The sequence below is a fragment of the Balaenoptera musculus genome, chromosome 2 (genome assembly GCF_009873245.2).
Source record: "Balaenoptera musculus isolate JJ_BM4_2016_0621 chromosome 2, mBalMus1.pri.v3, whole genome shotgun sequence".
NCBI classification, from domain to species: Eukaryota; Metazoa; Chordata; class Mammalia; order Artiodactyla; family Balaenopteridae; genus Balaenoptera; species Balaenoptera musculus.
In genome coordinates, this window is record NC_045786.1 from 58,314,179 (window position 1) to 58,340,366 (window position 26,188).

At 35.4% G+C, this 26,188-nt stretch overlaps 1 protein-coding gene across 3 annotated transcripts in view; it reads right to left on the bottom strand.

Moving 5' to 3' along the window:
- Positions 1-26,188, bottom strand: part of SCAPER (S-phase cyclin A associated protein in the ER) — a 475,492-nt gene that overhangs the window by 208,770 nt on the left and 240,534 nt on the right. For all 3 annotated transcript variants that reach the window (XM_036843858.1, XM_036843856.1, XM_036843857.1), the window contains exons 22-23: positions 19,160-19,225; positions 10,243-10,369 (exon numbers count right to left, since the gene is read on the bottom strand). In XM_036843858.1, the coding sequence (XP_036699753.1) occupies positions 10,243-10,369; positions 19,160-19,225 (193 nt within the window). The remainder of the gene's footprint in view (positions 1-10,242; positions 10,370-19,159; positions 19,226-26,188) is intronic.

Here is a 26,188-nt window from a genome sequence, read left to right on the forward strand (position 1 = left end):
TTCAACAACCTAGAACTGGTATCCAGAACATAGAAAGAATTCCTACAAATCAGCAGAAAAATGAGCAAAAGATTTGAACAGGCATGTCACAAGAGAAGAATTCAAATGGCCAAGCAATATGAATAGGTGCCCAAACCTATCTGCCAATAGAGATGCACATTAAACTAAAGCAAGCATACTACTACATACCCACAAGATCGGCAAAAATTAGAAAGTCTGATAACATCAAGTGTTAGAAAAGGAGAAAGAAACAGGACTTTTATACTCTGCTGTCAGTAGGGTGGCTTGGTACAACTTCTTTGGAAAACAATACAGCATTATCAAGAAAAGTTAAAGGTACACATACCCTATGACCCAGGAATTCCACTCCGTAGGGAAATTCTTGCACATGAGTACAAGAATACACGTTTAGAAGCACATTTTTCATAAAAACCCAAATTTCCATCAAAGGTGAAATGGATAAGTGCTACTGTGGCAAATTTATATAATGACACAGTACATACAGCAATGGAAAAAAACCCTCTACACAACACAAATTCTTAAATACATAAACTTGATAGAAGCCAAGACACAAAATTACAGAGAGTAGCATTCCATTTATATAAAGTTCAAAACTAGACATGTTTAAACTAACGTATATTATTTAGGAATGGATCCTTAGGGAATAAAACCATAAAGAAAATTTTTAAAAAGTGGTTTCCAAAAAGTCAAAGTAATAATTTATCCAAATATTAAGAGAAATGTATGATTGGCAAAATAAATGTAGGTGGGTTGCAGGGTTCGAGATGCTGGCAATGTTCTATTTCTCAACAAGTAGTCACCGGGTTTTTTTGCTTTTATAATTATTCATTCTGTGCAAGTGTGTTTTACATAAATTTCTGTGTGTTGTATTACATAAGAGAAGAGGTTTTTTTTTTAAAGATGAGGTTTTCTAAAAAGAATTTAAAGAGTTTACAAAGAGTTAATGTGCATAATCAGAAAATATCACAAGTTGTGTAAAAAAACGTTACTATAAGCTAACGGTACAAATATTCATCACTGAGTTTTTATAACAGATTTATTTGCTTTTAAAAGAGCACTCTTCAAAAAGAAGCCACAATAAATGATTTCACATGAGATGACTAAAATAGTGTGTTTTTATAAAGGCAAGCCTCAACATCTGAAAAATAATATAAACTATTTTGGAATCATGATTATCTAATTTTTTTTTTTTTTTTTTACTGAGACATAGTTAACGTAAAATGCACAGATTTAAGTATTTGGTTTGATGACTTTTGGCAGTTGGACACACCTATATAACCACATCTAAAACAAAATACACAAACACTTCCTCCTTTCTTTTCCTTCACTGTTTCTTTTTAAAAAATACAAACCATATACATATTAAATTTCTGTATGATTCTTAAAATAACAATTAATTCCATTTTCCTTATATTGTCTAACTCAAGCTAGTTGAAGAAGGTATCAGAAACATTTTCATTTTACTTTGGGCCATATGATACACTTGTCACCTTCTGACAAAATATGGGTGTCATACAAGCTATATACAGTTACTCGTCAGCTGCTATGAGGAAACAACTACATAAATTGAGAACACAGTAAGTGAGGGGATCAAAATAAGATGATCCTACAATTGAATGTTTTCCAGTTCTTCTGAACTGAAGAATTCCAGCTGAAAATAAGAGAAGTAAAACCTAATGCAACCATGAGGTTTGGAGGATAGACAGTGTCTAGCAGGACCTGGACACAATTAGGTTGAAAAAGCTCTTAGGGATTAGTGGTTTATCTTCTCTAGGCGTGTGTTAAATAGCCACAAAAAGCAGAAAAAAAGGGAGTGGGGTGAGGAAGAGTTTCTACCTTTCTACCTTCCACAGTTTTTTGTTGGTGGAATTTTGCAAGATAAATTTCGAAAACACCAAAGTAAGACGGGGTTTGCTATAGGTATCACAAAGTCAATTGTGATTTGACATCTCAATTCAGTTAAATTATGAATGCTGTCAGCTATGTAGTTTACTTATTCAGGTTCAAGAGATTCACAGCTGAATCCGTATTTAAATCTGGCAGGATTCTAAAAAAGTCAGGAAAGGCAACTGGACAAAATCCATGTCCAATCCATTTGCTTAAAGTGTTTACTTATAGTAACAGCATACAAATGTCTCATGTTACTGATAAACCACAGAAAGCTTGTGGGATGCTGTTACTATCCAAACTTAAATGTAGTGTTCATTATGGCAGAGTAATGAGAAAGTCAATACAAATACAAATCACATTTACTTAGAACAAATTTAATACAATGGCAAGTATGATGAAAGTGCCTTTGCATATATGAGAATGTTTTAGAAACTCTTATTTGAAATAATTAAACATTTCTGCAACAGAAGTGTCTTTGGAGCAATTTATTTTAACTTGAACTTTAATGTAATTCTATTGTGAAACATAAACATACATAAAGACAGGAAAAAAAAGAAAACATTTAGAACAATTTTAAAGAATAATTATAATTTGAACATAACATCACCATCTGGTCAAGAAGAAAGAAGACTAGAAGCACTCAAGAAGCCACTTAGGTAAATCTTTCTGATCATACCATTCACCCTCCTCTTTGGATAATCATTATCCTGATTTTGACGAGAAATATTTGCCATACCTTCTTTATAGTTTTACCACCTATGTATACAGTCTAAAAGAATAATGTTACATTTGTCTATTCTTAAAGTTTATGTAACTGCAAATGCAACAGTATATAAATATATTTTGGTGACTTGTGACTACACATTGTGAGATACACCCATGTTGTTACCCATAACTGTAGTTCATTCATTTTTTTTAACATCTTTATTGGAGTATAATTGCTTTATAATGGTGTGTTAGTTTCTGCTTTATAACAAAGTGAATCAGCTATACATATGGATATATCTCCATATCTCCTCCCTCTTGCATCTCCCCATTCATTTTTACTGTTGAACAATATTCCATTACATGAACATACCATAATTTATATATTCAGCTGTTGATGGATACTTGGGTTATCTTCCATATTTGGTAATTATAAACAATGCTGCCATTGAACATTTGTGTACGTGTCTCCTGGCGCATTTATGCATTAATTTCTCTAGGGTATAAACCTAGAAGTAAAATATGATATGCATGCCTTCAACTTCAATTGATCCTGGGCATACATCAGAGAAAACCATAATTCAAAAAGATACGTACACTCCAAGGTTCACTGCAGCACTATTTACAATAGCCAGGACATGGAAGCAACTTAAATGTCCATCAACGGATGAATGGATAAAGAAGATGTGGTACATATATATGATGGAATATTACTCAGCCATAAAAAAGATCAAAATAATGCCATTTTCAGCAACATGGATGGATCTAGAGATTGTCATACTGAGTGAAGTAAGTCAGACAGAGACAAATATCATATGATATCACTTACATGTGGAGTCTAAAAAAATGGTACAAATGAACTTATCTACAAAACAGAAACAGAGTCACAGATATAGAAAACAAACTTATGGTTACCAAGGGGGAAAGTGGAGGGGTGGATAAATTGGGAGATTGGAATTGACATATACACACTACTATATATATTGATAAAATAGATAACTAATAAGAACCTACTGTATAGCACAGGGAAACTCTACTCAATACTATGTAATAACTTATATGGGAAAAGAATCTAAAAAAGAGTGGATATATGCATATGTATAACTGATTCACTTTGCTGTACAGCAGAAACTAACACAACATTGTAAATCAACTATACTCCAATAAAAATTAATTAAAAAAAATAAACTTGCAGTACCAACTTATATTATCACAAACAGTGTATGAGCATTCCCATTGCTCTAGATCTTTGCTGATACTTGGTATTTTCAGTGTTTAATTTTTGCCATTGTGATAGGTGGATCACAGTATCACACTGAGTTTTTTATTTGGATTTTCCTGATTACTAAAGAGATTGACTATCTTTGCGTCTACTTATTGGCTATTTAAGTTTCTCCTTTTGGTTTTGTTTTGTTTTTTTTTCTGCCGCGCCGTGCGGCATGTGGGATCTTAGCTCCCCGACCAGGGATCAAACCTGTGTCCCCTGCGTTGGGAGTAAGTTCCTCCTTTTGGAATGCCTATTCTCTTGATCATTTTCCTACTGGGTTGTTGGTGGGGTTTTTTTTTTCCTCATTAATTTGTAGGAATTCCTTATATACTCTGGATACCCTTCTTCATGGGTTGTACATATAAAGATCTTCTCCCATTCTGTTCTCTTGTCTTTTTACTCTTTTTTCTGGTGTCTTTTGATGAATGAAAGTTCCTACTTTAATGCAAATTTATCAACACTTCCCTTTATGGTTAATGTCTTTTTTTGTACTTTTCTTGTCCAGGCAAAACCCCAAAGTCAAGAAGATATTCTTCTCTTATCTCTGACAGGCTTTTTTTTCTTTTTACATTTAGGTCAATCTGGAATTAATTTTTTGTTTATGATGTGAGGTAAGGTCAAGTTTCATTTTTTAAAAATAAGGATATTTAATCATTATAGCATCATTCACAAAATAGACCATACTTCCCCCTAATGCTTTACAGTGCCTCCTTTTTCCATATATACATAAACAAGCATACACATTTGAATAGGACTATTTATGTTTTTAATTATGTTCCATTTTTCTTTTTTTCCATCTTTGCTCCAGCAGCACACTTTCTTAATTACTGCAGCTTTAAGTAAGAGATATGAATAATCTAATCCATTAACATGATAGATTTATTCCTATATACTTAATATTTTGATGATATCATAAATACAACTGATTTTTATATACTCTCCTTGTATCTAGTGGCCTTGTTAAACTTATTTATTAGCTTATGATCTTAGCTATGTTTTTTTTGTTTTTTGTTTTTTTGTAGATACAATTCGTCAGATTAAGGAAATTCCATTCTGTTCCTGGTTTACCATCATGAATTGTTTGGCTGCTGAATTTACCAAATGTTTTACTGCATCTTTCGAGATGATCATTTTTTTTTTCTTTTTTCTTCTATTAATATAAGCTATGATTGATTTTCCAACATTAAACCGAACTTGAATATCTTGAATAAATCCAACTTTGTTGTTATATATTATTCTTTTAATACATTGCATGATTCAGTTTGCCAAAATTTTGTTTAGGAAATCTGAATCCAAGTTCATGAATGAGATCGGCTTGTAATATGATTTTCTCCAATTTCACTATGATGTCTGTAGGTGTGTATTTCTTTTTCTTTACCTGGCTTGAGCTTCATTAGGCTTCATGAATCTGTGGGTTGATTTAGAAGTTTTAGAAAGTTCTAAAGGATGATGACTTCAAATAATGTTTCTACTCCTCTACTCTCCTTCTGAATAACTACATACATTAGGCATTTTCACTATATATTATATGCCTCTTACACTCTTCTCTGTGTTTTCCATGTCATCTTCTCTCCATGTTTCAGTCTTGATTCTTTCTTATGACCTATCTTACAGTATACTAATTCCCTGTCCAGCTGGTTTATTCTGCTGTTATCTCACCTACAGTTTTCTTGATTTTAATTACTAAAATATTCAGTTCCAAAACTTCTATTTTCTTTCAAATGTGCTGTACCTTTTAAAAAATAATTAATACTTATATCATTGAACATAATAAGCATAGTTCTAGAGCCCCTATTGGCCTGTTTCTATTGATTTTTATCCATGTTGTCTTGCCTTTTATACGCCTAATTTTCTTTGTCTGTCAGACAGTATATTTGAAAATTATTTTGTTGAAGTAATTTGAAACTTAGGTTGATTATTATCTTTCTCCAGAGTAGACTGTCCATTTGCTTTTGTTAGGTACTTGGGGGTATTAGCAATTCAAGATCACTTTACTGCTTTTTCCAATGATGGGATTTTCCCAGCTACCAAGATGATTTGCCGTTTAGCTGCTGTCTGTGCAATGACTGGCATACTTCCTGTTTACAGTTCAGTCCTTTAAGGTCCCAACCCAAAACATGGGTTTTTGGTCACTGTCCTACCACTTACAGTCCTAGACTCCAACAATTTTTTCCCACCAGTTCTGCAATAATATCAAAAGTACTACTCAGCTTCTCATCTACCTCTTTTGGATCACCAATTGTACCCAGCCCCAAAATGCCTGCCATGTTCCCAGATCTTGGACCAGTAATTCTTCACTACTTTATTAGCAATTCAGTTCCAGTTTGTATTTTGTCTAGCTTTATTCATTGTCATCAGTGAGAGGACTATTCTGAGTTACCTCCTCTGTCATTGCTGTTAGGTCTATAACTAAATATTTTCAAGCTTGTCTTTTGTTTCCTTAACACGTAAAAAAACAGTTTTATGATCTGTGACTGGTATTTACAAAGCCTTGCAGTTCTAGTTTCTGCTTGCTCTTACTCATAATGACTTACCCACTTTTGTGCTTGTTTTTTTTTTTTTAATTTTATCATTTATTTATTTATTTTTGGCTGCATTGTGTCTTTGTTGCTGCGCGCGGGTTTTCTCTAGTTGCAGTGAGCGGGGGCTACTCTTCGTTGCGGTGCGCGGGCTTCTCATTGTGGTGGCTTCTCTTGTTGCGGAGCACGGGCTCTAGGCGTGCAGGCTTCAGTAGTTGTGGCTTGCAGGCTCTAGAGCGCAGGCTCAGTAGTAGTGGCGCACGGGCTCAGTTGCTCCGCGGCATGTGGGATCTTCCCGGACCAGGGCTCGAACCCGTGTCCCCTGCATTGGCAGGTGGATTCTTAACCACTGCGCCACCAGGGAAGCCCTGTGCTTGTTTTTTGACTGTGGCTACTCGTTCTTATAAAATTACTTGACAGAAATTACCTGAGGCCTAGGATAAAGGTGTCTTCTTCCAATTAGGACTCACATTTCCTTCTGCCAGGTTTCTAGGGGATGCTACTAACCAATCTGGGACTATTTTAAACTCAATTCACCATTTGATATAATACAGATGATGTGAACTTGGACTGCAAATCTACTCCAGGGCTGGATTATGGTTATAACTTCTGCACTATACCGAGACACTTTCTTTGCAGTCTCTGAGGTCAGGTGAGAGGGTTCACCATTATGTCGGGGAGCAGGCTATGGTGGTTTTTGTGAAGGGAAAATCTCCTATTAGACTTCATACCTTAGGTAGCCCTTAGGCTTTTACTTTTGTCTTCCTACCCCATGAGGACTGCAAAATCGTAATTCACATTTGCCAGCCTGGCAAATACTCTTGGGGCATTCAGTTATAAGCACAACTGTCTAAACTCTTGCTTTTTCTTTGGCCTGATAAATCTTTATTTCTCCTTAGCTCTTTGATGTTTTTAAGAAAATTACTTTTAAATTTTTTCCAGAATTTTTAGATGTTTTTGATGGCAGAGTTGGTGCAAGTCCCCTAGATCACCATATTTCTTAGAGAAGTAGTTGCAGTTTGTTAAAAAGCATAATACATGCAACAAAGCTTCCAAACATTTTATTTCTGAACAGAATCAGAGAACCCAAAAAGCCAGAAGGGACGTGAGACACACAGTAAGTATTCCAAAACCCAGGTCTCCTCAGTTTCCAAATCTCTTTTGTGACAAGAGCATTTTTGTGTATCACACATTTAACCTGTTAGCCCTAAAAACAGTTCTCAGAACTTCAGAAAAATTATCTAAGGAAACTGTGTCAAAGCAGTAATAGAAAGCATCAGTGTGTTGAGGTCTAAATTACAGGACAAAGACCTCAAGATTAATCTCTCACCATTCCTCAGTGAGTGCTTGCCCAAGTTCCACCAGTTCCCCCCCTGTCACTTCTAGGCTGTCTTCAGATCCTTCACTGGGTACTTGGATTTGGTGTTAATGATTTTGTTACTCCAGGCAGTTTTCCAAACAAAAAGGAATGGTTATTTATAATTCCTAGACTGAAATCATAAATACCATCAGCTGAATTACACTGAAATGTCAGTATAACTCTATGAACAGAATTTCACATAAAGTTAGTCTGTCTTGGCTAGGTAAAAAGGATTTTAGTTATAAAAGTTGCAAAAGGATCTTATTGTAGGTAAGTTTAGACTCTTAGGTGGTCCTGCAGTGTATACTCTGAGGACAGCTTTGCAGCAAGGTTCCTGACACAGATCATTTAGACTGGGAGCCAGACATTTTTCTCCCTCAAATTATAAGGGACCAGTGGTATTCCAGTAAATTGCCCCTTTGTGAATGAAATAACTTTACTTAGATTTTCATACTGAATATCTTTCTTATACAGATCATTTTACTTTTCCCTCAAAAATTTTGTGATTACTTCTATCTAAAACAGTATTCATGAGATACGGTATACACGGTGGTATCTTCAAGCAAATGCCTTTTAATTCAAAGTATAAGTACCCTTTATAAAAAAAAATCAGTATCTGCTAATTTTAAAATAATTAGAGATTTTTCCAAGGTATATAAAACCTCCAAACACTCCATCTAGTACATGTTGGACAACTAACATTTTCTGAACTCTCTCATACTCTGAAAAGGACATGTTATACAAAGGAACTGACTCTATGTGGCTCTGCCATGATGTCACAGTGAATACGCTGCTCTCAGTTCCTATAGAGGATTGTATTTTCTGATGCCAAAATGCAGCTGAGCACTGTCTTGTAAAGTTGGTCATTCACATGACTGAAAATCCGGTAATTCCACCCATGAGGCATATTCCCTAGAGTAGAGCACTGATTCTCAAAGTACAGTCCCTGGGCCAGCAGCAGCAGTGTCACTTGGGAACATATTAGAAATACAAATTCTTGGGACCCACTCCAGACCTACTGAATCAGAAATCCAAGGTGTTTTAACAAGTCCTCTAGGTGATTCTGATGCAGACTAAAGTCTGAGGCTCCCTGCTTTAGAGAAATTCTTGTTCACTTGCTCTGATACAAGAATTGTTTGAGCAGAATTGCCCCTTCTCTCTCTACCTCTCCCCCACCACACACACACACACACACACACACACACACACACACACATATCCAATCCCGAAAATGAACATCTACTGTCAGGAGAACAATATAAAAAAATGTACTACTAACACAATGTAGTACTCACTATACAACAGAGAAAATAAATGAAAAACAGCTACATTTACAAGCTTAAATAAAACTTAGACCCATAATTTTGATTGAAAAAAACCACGTTAAGTCTGCAGTGTGGTATTTTATAAAGGTTAAACACAAGCAAAACGAAAATCATATATTATTTAAATATACATTTATGTGATAAGGCAATAACACTATTTTTAAAAAACAAAGAAAGGATACCCCTTTAATTCTGTACAGTATTTCCCTCAGAGGGAGCAGAGGCAGGGGGATAGGGTAAGGAAGGAACACAGTGGGAACCATAAACGTACTGGGATCAATCTAGTTCTTAGGCTGGTCATGAGATTGCATTGTTCATTTATTTATGTAATTTTTATCACTACATTCTTTTGTATATATAAAATATTATATAATACATTTTAAACCCAGAAAACAAAAAAATACAGCTAATAAACAAAGATAGTCATTACCTTAAATAGAAAAATTAGAAGCCACCTAAGTGATATAAATTGTGTAAATTGTGATATGTTCATTCAGTTAAAAAGAATTTTAAAATATATGAGAAAATATTTATGATAAAATTAGTTAGATAAAATAATGTAAAAAATGTACAGTAAAAGGATTAGAAAAAATACAATAAAATGTCAATAGTGGGTATTACAGGGAGTTTTGTTTCTTCTTTGTACATTTAAATTTTTCTATAGTGAATAATAAATACTTTGAAAATCATTAAGGACTTTTAAAACTGTCACTGAAACATTTAATAACTCTAAGTCATTAAAGAAAACTACCAAATCTTCCATTGGAAACAGGAAGGAAGTTGGTGTTTTGTGAAAATCTGTGATTTATGAGCTTTATAATTCAAAGTTTTATATTTTCTGCCATAAAACTATGTATCTTTATTACTCTGATTTCATTTAAAATAATTTCATGTTGTTTGTGTGGGAGGAAATATGACTGAGAAAACCATGACCTAAAGAATATATTTTTGCCATAGAGGACTTCAACTAAAACAACTAAAAACAACTTCGATATCCTTAAGAACAAAAAGAAAAAATATCCACCAATGGTTGACCAGCTTTTGGAAACACCAAAGAAACACATATACTGAGAGTCTGCCTTATAGCCCCAGGGCCCATCATAATAAGAAAGAAACATAAAGATTAAGGTCAGAGGCCAGAGATTAGTTACATACCTCTTTTTCCAATATTCTAGCAACCTCACCAAGGGTACGATCTAAAGCAGAAACCTTATTGTTTGCCCATGAGCCACTGTCTTGTACTTGTAGTTGTTTTAGAAGATCTTTGGCTAATCGCTGAAGCCTTGGATACAAAATGAAAGAGAAGAATGACATGAATGTATTAGACTATAATATTTCATGTTCCTAAATATTTTTAAACAAAAGTTACTTTCATTATTGTATTAGAAACTGCTTCATAGAGCACCTAAGGGGAAGAAAAACAAACCACTCCTAAGGCTGGTATTATCCTATGTTCACAAACACCAATCTAGTCCTTGTGACACAAAATAGATCTAGAGGACAGTACCGTCCATCCACAGGATTAGCTGGAGCAATTGCTGCCATCAGTTTCCGCGTGACCCTTAAACTAGAACAGAATTGGAGATGGGGAAAGGTGAGAGTATGATGGCAGAGAAAATGAGTATAAGAGCCTGAGCAGATTTTCATATTTTGATTTAAATCTTCAAGGTAGCCTTGGATGGATACCATGTTATAAGCACTGTAAACTCTCAGAATGTCAAACTCCCCATTTTCCAATTTACAGGCAATTTGGGGATTTCCTGCCACTGCTGATGTCATTTAGACAATAGAGCAATTATTTCCTTTTCACCAAGAATAACACATATTTCCTAGATTGTAAGATTCTTTAGTAAGGGGAATGTATGTAATATTTCTTTGAAGCCCTTACTTCTTCTGTTTCATATACCTCACTCTTTGATCAATCCTCCTCTCCTTTCAACTAACTTGCTTGAGTATCCTACCAGCAGATACTCACCAGACGCTTTCCCAGATCTCTCCACTTTCCCCCTATGCATCATCTCCCTGTTGCCTTACTTCCATTTTTATCTATGATTGATTCCATAGGCCATCATTATAATCACTTTCTTGTAAACGTGTGCTACATTCCCTTTCTGTTGTTCTGTTACTCCTACAGCTAACCCCCAGCCATGGTAACAATCACTAATGTTTGTTTAGTGGGCCAGGCATCCCTCTCAGTGCCTTGCATACATTAACTTATTTAGCTGGATTAGTGAACATCTGCCCGCCTTTTCCATTTTTGATACTGAGAAACAGTCACACCATGCAAAAGATTGGTATGACTATAGACTCAGAACCTTACTAATATAAGTTTGTCTAGTCTGCTCACTCTCCTACAAAGACTTGCTTCATATATTGCTCAATCTCCTCACAACTCCACCCGTTCCTTTTTCCCCCTTGCTTTCACATAAGAAGATCTTACATTTTATAGAGAAAATGGAAGCTACTGGAACAAGAAAATCTTCTTTCTGCCACAAAATCTACAAGGATATCAGCACTTCACCCATACTCTCCCTTATTTCTCCTATTACAATCAAGGAAGACTGATTCCTCCCATGTAGGGCTAGTCTTGCCACACAGGCTCTGTATGCACGAGGTCTTTCTGGATCTAAATCCCGCTCTTCCTGCTTCAGTGTCTTTGCAAATGCTATTCATTCATTCCTTCTGAAGTGCTTCCCCCACCTCCACATTATCTAGAAAAGTCCTACTTATCCCTAAGTTCTTAGGCCAAACATTGCTTTCTCTGATTTGACTATTCCTTCAAATCACTTATTACAAGTCTCTCCCATGCAGAGATTTACAACAGAACTTTTGGTAATGATGGGAATGTTCCATATCTGTACTGTCCAACCTGGTGGCTGCTAGCCAAATGTACCTATTGTGCACTTGAAATATAGTTAGTGTGACTGAGGAACTAAATTTTAAGTTTTATTTAATTTAAGTAATTTAAACAGCCATATGTGGCTAGAAGCTATCATATTGGACAGTGCAGAAGCACAGTATTAACTTCATGAGACAGGGTTCTTCTCTTTTTTTTATTATTAATTAATTAATTAATTTTTGGCTGTGTTGGGTCTTCATTGCTGCACATGGGCTTTCTCTAGTCACAGTGAGCGGGGGATACTCTTTGTTGTGGTGTGCGGGCTTCTCATTGGGTGGCTTCTCTTGTTGTGGAGCATGGGCTCTAGGCACGCGGGCTTCAGCAGTTGTGGCACGCAGGCTCAGTAGTTGTGACTCGTGGGCTCTAGAGCACAGGCTCAGTAGTTGTGGTGCACAGGCTTAGTTGATCCGTGGCATGTGGGATCTTCCCGGGCCAGGGATCGAACCTGTGTCCCCTGCATTAGCAGGCGGATTCTTAACCACTGTGCCACTATGGTAATCCCGAGACAGGGTTCTTGTCGACCCATTCACCATCTTATCTGTAGCACCTCTAGATAAGTATACTCAATAGATATTTAATGATGAATGGTCTAAGAAGAAATTTCTTCTTTACATTAATATTAATAATATCCATAACCTCATATGTTACAAAATACTTTCACGTACATGATCATTTTTAGTCCTCTGAAAAACACTGTCCATCCCTATTTGAAAAATGAAGACGCCAAGGCTCAGGCAAATTAGGTGACTCTCCCAAGGCCTCATGACTGGTAAATGTATTATTGGGACTAGAAACCTAGGCCTTTAATCTTCAAATTTCATGCTTTGTCTCCACATCATATTAGTCAATTCAAATAAGGAAATTTCATTCACAAATGAATAATATCCTAGAATATAATTTCATCTAGAAATGTATTTATGTAAAAAAATTGAATTCCTCAAAGAATACAACAGTAATTGCAGCTCAAAAAGGCCCTGGTGAACTCCAGTTTAAACCTAAGCTATCCATATGAAGTTTACTTTGATAAGTCAAGGAATAAATACAAACTCTAAAATCAGAAATACCTATGCTTAAATTCTGGCTCCAGAACGTACCACATATGTAAACCCTGGGGAGGTTATTTAACTACTTTCAATCTCAGTTTCTTCAACTTAAAAGTGAAGATTTTATATATATATGTATATATATATGTATTTTTTTTTCTTTCAGAGCTTCTGAAGATTAGAGATAATTAACGTAATGTACCTAACACCATTCACTAAAGTAGACATTCAATAAATGACCAACGCTTATTACTATTCATTGACAGAAAGTCTCAACCTAACAAAATGAAAAAGGTAATATAAAAAATACAAAAATAGAATAAGAGTAACATACTTCTTTTCTTCCTAATCGAATATGGGCTAGAGTCCCATCCGATTAAAGTTACTGACCTTATCATGTGGATGAATATTGGCAGCGAACTTCATTGTGTGACAGATAAGTAGCCACTTCAGCTTTTGGCTGAATAAAACCTGCACACCATGTAACTGAATATCCAGCCATAGCAATGGATGCATATGAATCTAGCACTATTCTTACCAAGAATGCTCACATTCCACTGAAAACCAGGGGTATTTAGGGAGGCACAAGGGCCATTTTAATTCACAGAATACAAGAAGCTTGTATTTCACCCTGAGGTAAATCAAATCTGGGATTCATATGAACCTATCTTTCAGGGAAGAATGCCAAATCAAGGGGATGCTTAGGTAACATGAGCTAAACCTCTGTTTTATTCCCTGCCTCCACAGAAGTACCACAAATAATACAGCCCCTCTCAAGAAAAACATTAGATTTTGATTCATAATATAAATGATAGAATGTCACAGGACTCAAGCCCTGAAAGCTGTATTTTCCCTACAGGGCAAGAATAGGAGCTGTTTAGAGGGTGCAGTTTTTATTAATACAGAAATTGCTACTTGAGTTACTTCTGGCATGTTAATTTTTTCTAGCATGAAAAGAAAAAGTGAAGGATTCATAACTCCTAGCCAAGAACATGAGAAGTATCTGTCAGGTAAATGGCTTTATGGAGAATTTTTTAAGGTCAGATATTTTCTTCTCAAAACTTGAACAAATTCTAACAACTCTAAGTTCAAACCTGTTACTGGCAAATGTGAAATGTAAGGGCTTCTCTGTAAGGATCCCTAACTTTTATCACAGTCAATTTTGGGAGGTTTATTAGGATCATTGGGAAGATTTATAAAAGTGTAAGAAAGGAGACTGGGTCCACGTTAGGAACTAACATTGTTCTTCGGTGTGATGGACAGGAAGACATAAATATATTAACTTCTTTTTTTCTTTCACCTCCTCTATTTGAAAGGTACATAGTCTAAATTTAAGGCTACTGGTTCCCCTTCCATTTTTAAATAATATGCTTAAGCCTGTATTTCTAAATGTAACAGCTTAAGAAATCCCCATATAAGATGAAAACAGTGTGCATATATTGCCTCCTACATTGGTCATCTTTCATTGTTGCCAGCCAGCATCCTTTCCTGTGGAAAAAGAACCCATCTATCCCTTTCAGGGAACTACCTCACCTTCATACTTACATGGGTATACTAGATGTGCTCAATGCTATCAGGGTGTTGCTGCTCCCAGGCCCTCATTCTTAGTGGAAAGATCTAGAAAATGTGTGTATATTATTATATAACTAAATATAAAAAATACATATAACTATATATATAATTATATAAACATAGAGTTGACGCTTGAGCAACAGGGCTTTGAACTGTGCAGGTCCATTTATATGCAGATTTTTTTCACTATGATTGTCCCACAGGATTCAGGGTTGGTTGAATCCGTGAATGCAGAACGTCGGAGGGGAAGGGCCGACCATAAAAGTTACAGGCAGATTTCTGACTGCTCTGGGGGTCGGCGCCCCAGCCCCACCCTCATTGTTCAAGGGTCACGTGTGTTTGTGTGTGTGTGTATCCCTACACTTTACATCTATATTTATTTCTACTTATATATATAATGGAAAATAGGAGTTAAAACTGATATCTACAATTCCAATTCACCACCATAGGATTTTCTATTCTTCCTGGGTCTATTTTTAAGTCTCTTCTCTCATCCCTAATATATTTACTTATGGGAACAATCCACCTAACATATCATGCATCTTTCTTTATGCATACTATTATCTTCCTGCTTGGCCTCCGACTCCCTACTCTGGGCTCTTCTGCCCTTCTCAGCTTGCTCAGGTTTCACACCCTTTGCAAGACTCCCCTGACAGACTGTGCCAGGATGACATTCCATGGATTACCCTCCTCATTCGGCTCTGATTCCCCACACCAGGCCACGGTGTCCTACCCGACATGGAAGCTCCCTGCGCTCTGCTTGGGCTCTGCACCTCCACACCTGGCACCCCTCCTTAGCCTACTCAGGCTCTGACACCCACCGTTGTGCCACTGCTGCCTCCAGCCATCCAGCCAGTGCAGATGGTTGCTTGGTGCTCTCTAATCTAGTGGCTTTAGGACTGAGTTGTTCTGGAAAGGGAGGGGAAACTGGAGGAAGAGTCATTTTCATTTATTAGCTAGAAAATTTTATAAGGACACATTTCTTTTCATCTGCTAGTTGGTTACCAATTTCAATCGGTTACAATAATTATCCTTTTTGATGCTCAAATTGTCCTATTTTTGTCTAGTAGTAAACTTTTCAAGTCAGCTCCTGAGTCTTTTGATAAAACACTAGCAGTCTTTGAGAGCTCCCTTGCCATCTAGTGTGACAGAGCATTCAGATCTAGCATTAGACATTTTTCCAAGAAGTTCTTGCTCCCTTTAGTGAGATATGCTCACTGCTACTGCACTGGTCATTGTTCCTAGGCCTCTTCAATCGACAGAGCTAGGAAATAAGTAAATGTGTGTACACACACACACATAATACATGTGTATCTGTATATGTATACACACAAATACGTATACACACAAATACGCAGAACACTTTTTAAAAGATAAAATATCTCATAAATTCATATATTTCAAATTCAGTCCTACAGGGATATTACCTGATCTCTAATGTATTACATCTATCTCCTTTCATCCAGATTGAGAATTCAGTTTCTCAGTAATACAGGGGATGAAAGAATGCTAGTCTCCATAATCTTCTTTACTTTATCCTTACTATTATGCACACAGACTCAGAATAACATTATCAATAATACCATCACCAATATAATTGGAGAATGGTGAATTTTTTAGAATTATGTTTTCCCCATTCTCCCCAATATTTTTCTTATAGTTACACTATAAAAACATCTGAGATAGTTATTACGTAATATTCTTTTTCTTCTGGCCATCAGTTATTCTTAGTTCTATAAGAAACTATAACTTTAATATTCATCCCTAGTCTTTATGTTGATGTCTAATAATTTTGATTGTCTAAGGTTCATTCTCTCTTAGTATTTAAGATCCTCAAGAAAAGAAAATGTGGGTCAAGGATTTTGTAACTGGCAAAACTGATTTTTGAGGCCATAAAATTATTGATAAGAAAGATTAAGAACTAAGGCAACACTGTTCACATCAGCCCTTCCTGAGGAACATACTTAAGAATGAGGTTCAGGTGCTTCTCTCAAATTGGTTCCCTGAACCTTCCAGTGAAAACCGTTAGTTATTTTGGGGTTATCCTTTCCTTACATCTGTTATCCCAGTTGCTTCTCTTTGCTTTCTTTCACACTGATGTCATTACCATGCAGGTCTTGTGGCTATTTGTTCCCATCCACTTGTATTTCAGATTTCATGTAGACATCTGGCAATGTAGTTTTTTTTGTAAATGCTTCCATGGGTTTTTGGTTTTCTTTATTAGTTATCTGGTTTCTATGTTAAAATTTGAAGATACTGAAAAATTATGCTCTATTGCTACTGCCATTTTTCTAGACTTATAATTTAAAAGAATATTCTGGTTGCCCTGTGGTGAAGAGACTGTAGTAAGCAAGGGCAGAGCAGTGTAGAACTAATTAGGAAGCTGCTACAATAATCCAGATGAGAGACAATGGTAGGTTAGACTAGACTAGTTACTATGGAGGTAATGAATAGTGGTCAGATTCTGAATATATTTTACAGATAGAGCCAAGAGAATTTTTTTGATGGACTGAAAGTAGAGTGTGAGAAAAAGGATGACTCTAAAGATTTTAGATGACTTAATTTAAGGATGGGCTTGCCATCCTTAAATTAAGGATGAGCAAAAATATGAGGGGTAAGGTATGGGAGCAAATTTCAGGAGTTTAATTTTGCACATATTCACTTGAGGCATCCAAGTGAACAGAGAGACATCCAAGTGGAAATGCTAAATAGGAAGTTGGATATAGTATTCTGGAGTTCTGGGGACAGGTCTGGAATGGAGACATAAATTTAAAGTCCATCCAGATACTAGATGTTTAAAGTCATGAAACTAAATGAGATTACCAAGGGAGTAATTCTCTATTTGAACTCTCAGGACAAAGGCATGTTAATGTCAACGGTCAAAGAGACAAGAAACAACCAGGCAAAAGATACTGAAAAAGAGCATCTAGTCAAGTAAGAGGAGAATCCAGAAAAAGTTGTATAGTAGATTGTTACATTAAAGGTCCCCCTTGAAGTATATCTTGCCAGCCATGACTTACATAGTCACCTCAGACAGTGAATACGGACTTGGCAAAATGACTTGCCTTGGCCAATGGGACATAAACAAATGTGACACAAGCAGAGGCTTGATAAGGCCTGATATCCTCTATGAACACTGATGCAAAAACCCTCAATAAAACGAGCAAAACAAATTAAACAGCATATTAAAAGGATTATACACCATGACCAAGTGATCTGTCATCCTCAAGGAGGCTGACCCAAGCTTCCTTATATGGCAGTCACAGGGGAGCAAGAAAGCAAAGTTGTGAGCAGAAGCCTCAAGACTTCTGGAGCCAAGGCTCAGGAGTCACATATTGCTTCTGCAGTAGACTGTGGATCAGAACAAGTCAAAAGGCCAGAACAAATTCAAGAGTAAGGAAAATAGAGTCCACTCCTTGATGGAGAGGTGGCAAAGTTATATTGCAAAGGGACATGCCTCCAGAAATGGCTCAACAACTTCTGGCCATCTTTGCAAACACTATACCACATCATATATTAAATTTCCTCAAATTTTGGATCTATTTCTAGACTGTTTTAAAAAATCTATTCCATTAATTTGTATTATTATTCACATGCCAATACAAAACAATTTGGTGGATAAATTAGGAGTCTGGGACTAGCAGATACAAACTACTATATATAAAATAGATAAACAACAAGGTCCTACTGTATAGCACAGGGAACTATATTCAATATCTTGTAATAAACTATAATGGAAAAGAATTGGAAAAAAAATATATGTATAACTGGATCATTTTGTTGTACACCAGAAACTAACACAACATTGTAAATCAACTATAAGTTAAAAAAATAAAGTACAACTTCAAGTGCTAGAACTTAATCATATACATAATGAATAAAAGATATCTTAACCGTAAACAAAAAAGTGGACCTCCTAAGCTCCGGATTCACATTGCCTTTCAATAAGACTACACCAGTCTGTACCCCCATCAGCGGTATTATGTAAGTACCTTTCTCTCACTGCACCTCTACTGGCAGTCTATTTGAGAGAAGCAAAATGATGATGTTTTTGTTTACTTAGCTATTACACTCAGTAATTACACTGACACCCAATGGCGGAGTCTAAATCCTCATCTGTCAAGTGGCCCTTGCAACAATCTTGAATGAGATCTCCTCAGAGTAAGAACCAGTACAGCCTTGCCAGAACTTGTTTTGTTAGAATAGGGTTTCTTTACCTCAGCACTACTGATGTTTTGGATGCGGTAATACTTTGCTGTGGAGGCCTATCTTGTGCACTGAAGAATGGTTAACAGTATCCCCTGGCCTCTGCACGCTTGATGGCAGCTGCACCATTTTTCCAAGCTGTGATAACCAAAATATTATCACATATCCCCAGGCACAGACAAATGTCCTCTAGCAAAACCATCCTCAGTTGGATACCACTGTGTTAGAATAAAATTCTAGGCATCGGATACAAAGTCCATGACCACAGGCATACAATGATGGTTCAGATAAACTTTTGTTACAGGCAAAGACTGAAGAGACAAAGAACTAAAATGCAGGATAAAATACTCACTTCGCTTTATAGGGTGAGTCTGAGCCAGAATTTTTTGTTTCCAATAAACTCTCGTATTCCTTGGCCCTAAAGAGAAAAGAGTTTTATCACTGTTACTTATTTTGCTGTTAATTTTTATAACAAAATAAAACTCTGGTTGTGTTTTTCCTCTCCCAGTACTAGGAACATTACTACACTAATTTTAACACTTAGATTTCTGAGATTGCATCTTTAAAATACTATGAATCTATCAAAAAAGACTGAAAAATACATATTTCCTCACAGGATATAAAACAGATTCATAAAAACACTTCTGAGTTTAGGGACTTGGTACAGAATGGTGCTATTTTTCAGAAATGTTAAAATCATGATAATTAAATTTAAAACCATACTAAGTTTCTACAAGGTGGTTGAGGTGGCTCAATATCTATGTATACCTCAAGAGGTATATAATGCAAAATTAAACACAGGTAAAGAATAGTCATTTAACTCTAGACATAATTTTAAAAGGCAGTGGAAATGACTTGACCAGATACTCAAAGATCTGTTTTGTTCTGCTTTTGTTATTTATACTGACTAAATACCAAAAAGTCTGCAAAAATCTGAGATAACACTCTTCTGCCATTGTCCAACTAAGCTCCACCTTGCCTGTAACTGTAGGTGACAGCCATCAACAGGTCACCAAACTAAGCAGACATCACTACAGCAATCCATTAACAATGACTTAATTTGTCAATTTCCCTTTTCAGAGGAAAAAGAGAAAAATACTAATTTAAATATTAACCATTCACCCAAAGGGTTCTAGTCTCCAATAATTAGTCCAGTGACCTATGAAAGAATTAGTCACAATGTACACCAATCCATACAGCAATGACAGGTGAAAAAATAAAAACTGTTTCATAAAAAACCTGAAAGATGCAAATTACAACACGCCTAATGAGAAAAAAGCAATCTAGCATAGGTTATGCTTGGGAATGAAGAAATAACTAAATTAGAATTAAACATTAAATTATGTATTGTTTCAACCTACGTGTGCTCATTGCTATCAGCCAAAACATTAAGGCATATTGAAATGGGGAAATAACCACATTGTAGTTGCAAGTAATTGTGACCTCATATGAAAGGTGGGGAAAGTAACAATTCTGCAGGATTGAATATGTTCCAAGAGCTGTGCCAAGGAGCTACACATTCATTGTCTCATACAGTCTTACAAACTCAATATATATATTGTCCTCATTTTACAAAAAAAAAAATTGAGGCTTAGGAAGATGCCAGTTATATCAAGACATATATTTATCTGAGGCTTCAAGTGGAAAAAACTGAATACATTCTCCCATTCATGCACACCTAACTAGAAAATTACTACCCAAAGAAATCCTAACTTTACCTGGAATGGTAGTTAACCACTTTTTCCTAACTTGAATCTCACCTTGATTCACTTTTAGCAATCAATTAAATATTTATTTCCAGAGCCCCTACTCTGTATACACTAGAGTATGGGGGGATAATAAGAGTTATATATATATCAGGGATGGGGTATATATATAGTGGGAATATTCAACGTATTTATTCTCAATAAGGAGGAGGAAGATACAGCATTAAAAGATACATAGTTCTACAAAGCTGAGTAAGTGACAGATGGGTACTGTCACAAGTGCTCATTTCCACCTAAGATGCTAGGGGGAGTTTCCTCAAGGAAATGGAAAGTGTGCCTGCTTGAAAGATAGGTAGCATCTGAATATACAAAAAGAAAATGCCATTAATAGGGTAGAGAAGTGAGCAAATAATGCTAGACATGGCGGGAAACACAAGTTGTGCTTAGGGAACAGTGCACAGATCCCTTTTGCTGGAGCGAAAGATTAAAATATAGGAATTATGAGAGATAAAGCTGAAAAGAATTATTTCAGAAACTCTATTATTATTAAATTATGATTATTTACTCTTTAAGATAATGACCCACTTTATTAATATTTTAAATTTATTAGTGTTGTGTTGTATACTGCATTCCCTCACTTTTAGTCTCCTTGTCATCGTGGTTGTACTCTTTCTTAGCCATAATGTGGGATATTTATTTACTCCGTTTTATTTTTTGTTAGCATTTTTACAGGCTAACTTTTGTTAGCTTTTCAGAGTTTACCAATATTCTCCAAGAATTAGATCTTATCAACTTCTATTTAATTTCCATTTTTACCTTTATAAAGATATAGTACATTGTAAGTGCCATATGTATATTTGTTAAATAAAAATAAATAAATACATCTATCCTATTTCCCATGAAGAAGATATGAATATTGTTCTAATCCTTGAGTTGTTTAGACCACTACTACTTCAACTGATAAAATAATTTAAGGCTAAAATTTCATTCTGAGTAAAGTTTTGACCATACTCCGTAAGTTTCATGTTCTCATTGTCACAAATTTCAAACAGTTTGTATTTCCATTTTGTCTTACTCCTAAAAACTCTTAATTCAAATAATGTTTTCTGGTCCACTCCCACCCCTTGGTTCCGAAGTGTTAATTTTTTTGTCTTTATAATTCTTTTTTTTCATTTTTGGGTCAGCTTTATTGAGGTATAATTTACAAACAATAAAAACTTTAAATTGTAAGTGTATAATTTGATGAGTTTTCACAGTTGTGCCTACCAACATAAGTGAAACCACAATCATGATATAAAGCATTTCCACCACCCCACAAAATTTTCTCATGTTTTTTGGTAATAATTATCTTCCCTCTGCCCCCACCTTCTTGTTCCTAGGAATAATCCATCTACCTTTTCCCAGTATAGATTTCTGAATATCAAATTACTACAATCATACATACTTTCTTGTGTCTAGATTAATTCATTTAGAATAAATCTCGAGATTCTTTCATAATCAAATATATTATTAGTTAATTCCTTTTCACTGCTTTGCAGTATTCTATTGTTTGGACACCACAATTTATCCATCTCCAGTTCGATATTTTACTTCTTTCCAATCTGGGGCTACTACCTACTCTAAACATTTGTAGACAAGTCACTGCATGGGCAGATGTCTTAATTTCTTTTGGATAAATACCTAGGAATGGGGTTGCTGAGCGATCTGATAAGCATGTGCTTAACCTTAAAATACAAAAATGTTTACCAAACAGGTCATTCCAATTTGTACTTCTACCAGCAAAGTATGAGAGTTCCAGTTGCTTTAATCCTTGAAGAGTGCCTTGCTTAATTTCTTTATATCTGTGAAGTTCGCATATTTCCTTTTGACTTCTAACTTCATTTCCTTGTGGTTAGAGAAGATATCTTGCATGATTTCAATATTTTAAAATTTATGGAATCTTGTTTTGTGGTCTAATGTATGATCAGTGCTGAAGAGTATTTCATGTACACTCGAGCAGAATATGTATTCTGCTGTTTTGGGGTAGAATGTTCTCTATCCATCTGTTAGGTTTAGTAAGTTGATGTTGTTCACGACTTTTATTTCCTTGTTGATCCCCAGACTGGTTGTCCTATCCATTATTAAAAGTGGGGTATGAAGTATCCAACTATTACTGGTGAACTGTCTATTTCTCCACTCAATTCTGTCAGTTTTTCCTTCATATATTTTGTGACTTTCTCAGGTGCATATATGTTTGTAATTGTTATGTATTTTTGATGGATTCATCCTTTCATCACTACATAATATTCTTCTCTCTTTATTGTACAATTTTGGTCTTAAAGTCTATGTTGCATGATAGCAATATAGTTACTTCAGCTATATTATCTTGCAGAGGGTACTCTTTGCATGAAATATTTCTATCCTTTCACATTAAACCACTTGGGTTCTTATATTTGAAGTGAGTCCCTTGTAGACAGCATATAGTTGAATGATTTTTAAAAAGTCATTCTGCCAATCTGTTTCTTTTACTGGAGTTTTTAATGCATCTATATTTAATGCGATTACTGATAAGGACAGATTTACTTCTGCCATTTTGCATTTTCTGTATATCTCTTTTGTCCCCCAATTCCTTCATTACTGCTTTATTTTGTGCTAAATATTTTCTAGTGTACCATTTCCATTCCCTTCTCATTTCTTCAAGTATATGTATATACTTATTTATTTATCTGTTGTTTTCTTAGCAGTTGTCCTGAATTATAATTAACATCTTAATTCATAACAATCTAGTTAGAATCAATACCGACTTAGTTTCAGTAGTATACAAAAATGTTCCTATATAGCATTTACCTCTTTTATGCTATTATTATAAGTCATTTCTTTATACATTGTGTGTGCCCATCAACATAGGTTTATAATTATTGTTTTGTGTAGTTCTCTTTTAAATCAAATAGGAAAAATGAGGAGATACAAAAATACTACATTTCCACTGATTTATATATATATAGTTACTTCTACAGTGTTCTTTATTTCTTTGTGTGGATTCAAGTTACTGTCTACTGTGTTTTTATCGCAGACTGAAGATTTCCGTTAGAGCTTTTTGAAGTGCAGGTCTACTAGTGACAATCTCTCAGCTTTTGTTTATCATGGAATGTATTAATTTCTCCTTCATTTTTGAAGTTTTGCCAGATATAGAATTCTTGGTTGACAATTTGTTCTGCTTTTGTGTTTTTCTACCAGGAAACTGAATATGTTTATCCTACTGCCTTCTGACCCCTATAGTTTCTGATGAGAAATAAACTATTATTATATTGAGGATGTTTTACATATGAAGAATTGCTTCTCTTTTGATGCTTTCAAGATTCTCTTTATCTTCCAATGTTTGATTATAATGTGTCATAACGTGGATCTCTGCATTTCTCCTACTTAGAGTTTGTTGAACTTCCTGGATCTGCAGATCATATCCTTCATTAAATTTGGAAAACTTCCAGCCATCATTTCTTCAAATGTTCTCTGCCCTTTTCTCTCTCTACTCTTCTCTGGGACTCCCCTTATGTATATGTTGGTATGCTGGATGGTGTCCCACAGGTTTCTGAGACTGTATTCAAATTTTTCCCCATTCTTTTTTCTTTCTCTTCTGTGGAGTGTATAATCTCAATTGAAAATCTTCAAGTTCACTGATTCTTTCTTCTATCTGCTCAAATAAGCTGCTGAACCCTTCAAGTAATTTTTTTCACTTCAATTACTATACTTTTCAGCTACAAACTTTCTATTAGTTCTTTTAAAATTTTTATCTCATTATTAACATTATCCAGTTGGTTACATATCATTCACATGGTTTCCTTCAGTTCTCTGAGTATATTTAGAAAATTTTAAAATCTTTGTCTAGTAAGGCCAATATCTGGGCTTCCCCAGGGACACTTTCTATTAATTTTTTTCCCAGTGTATGGGCCAATTTTCTTTTTTTTTGCATGCCTTGCAACTTTTTCTTGAAAACAAGACACTTTAAATATTATAATGTGGCAACTCTGGAAATCAGATTCTCCTTCCTCTCAGGTTTTGTTTTTGCTACTTGATGTACTTGTTGTACATTTGTTTAGTGAGTTTTCTGAACTAATTTTCTAAAGTTTATATTCCTTGTCATTATGGCCCCTAAAGTCTCTAGAGGTTCTATTACTTTAGCAATCAATTAGTGATTCAAGAGATTTCTTTAAACACCACAAACAATAACATCAAAAGTCCTAATCTAGTCTTGGCAGATGGGCTCTGTGTGTGTGTTGGGGCAAGCCAACAAGACTCAGTTAGGCAGATTAAAACTCTACCTTAGCTCTCACTTCCTGCTTGCATAAAAGACTAATGGTCAGGACCTTCTTGGGTCTTTTCTGATCACGTACCCATCCCTGGGCATGCATATAGCCTTCTAGATTTCTCAGAGTATGTGGGAGGTTTTCAAAGCCCTTGTTCCCCAAGGCATCTCAATCCTCAGCCTTTCCCTGCAAATTTTTTGATTAGTTAATTATTTACACTAATTGTATACCCTTGCACTGGGCACCACCAACTAATACATTTGCTTTTAAATTGTTTTTGACAATCACCCCCAGGTAGCCTCCTCAGCTCTGGGAGAATCCTGAGTTAGGTAAAAGAAAGACAAACCCTTAGAACTAACCTTTCAGAGAACCATCAGTCAGGTTAAAACAACTACAGTTCTTTGAGTACAAGGTTTGTTCTGCTCCCTCCAGTACTAAGTACCTGTAACAGGGATGCTGGGAAGTTGAGACATGATCAGGGTAAGTTAAAACACCACTAGCCTCTTTTTTTAAACTGAAGTATAGTTAATTTACAATGTTGTATTAGTTTCAAGTGTACAGCAAAGTGATTCAGTGATATATATATATAGATTTTTTTTCAGATTCTTTTCCATTATAGGTTATTACAAGATATTGAGTATAGTTCCCTGTGCTATACAGTAGATCCTTGTTGTTTATCTATTTTATAATATATAGTAGTGTGTATATGTTAATCCTAAACTCCTAATCTATCCCCAGTCCGCCACTATCCCCTTTGGTAACCATATGTTTCTTTTCTATGTCTGTGAATCCATTTCTGTTTCATAAATAAGTTTGTATCATTTGTATCATTTTTTAGATTCTACATATAAGTGATATCATATGATACTTGTCTTTCTCTGTCTGACTTATGTCACTTAGTATGATAAACTCTAGGTCCATTTATGTTGCTGCAAATGGCATTATTTCATTCTTTCTTAAGGCTGAGTAGTACTCCATTATATATACACCACATCTTCTTTATCCACTCATTTGTCAATGGACATTTAGGTTGTATTGTGGGGTATTCCTCTGTGGGTTAATCCTATATGGAACTCTCTGCGCTTCCTGGACTTGGGTGACTATTTCCTTTCTCAGGTTAAGGAAGTTTTCAGCTATTACCTCTTCAAATATTTTCTTAGGCCCTTTCTCGCTCTCTTATCCTTCTGGAATCCCTATAATGCGAATATTAGCATGCTTGATGTTGTCCCAGAGGTCTCTTAAACTGTCCTCATTTTTTTTCATTCTTTTTTCTGTTCAGTGGCAGTGATTTCCACTACTCTGTCTTCAGCTCACTGATTTGTTCTTCTGCCTCGTTTAGTCTACTATCGATTCCTTCTAGTGTATTTTTCATTTCAGTTATTGTATTCTTCA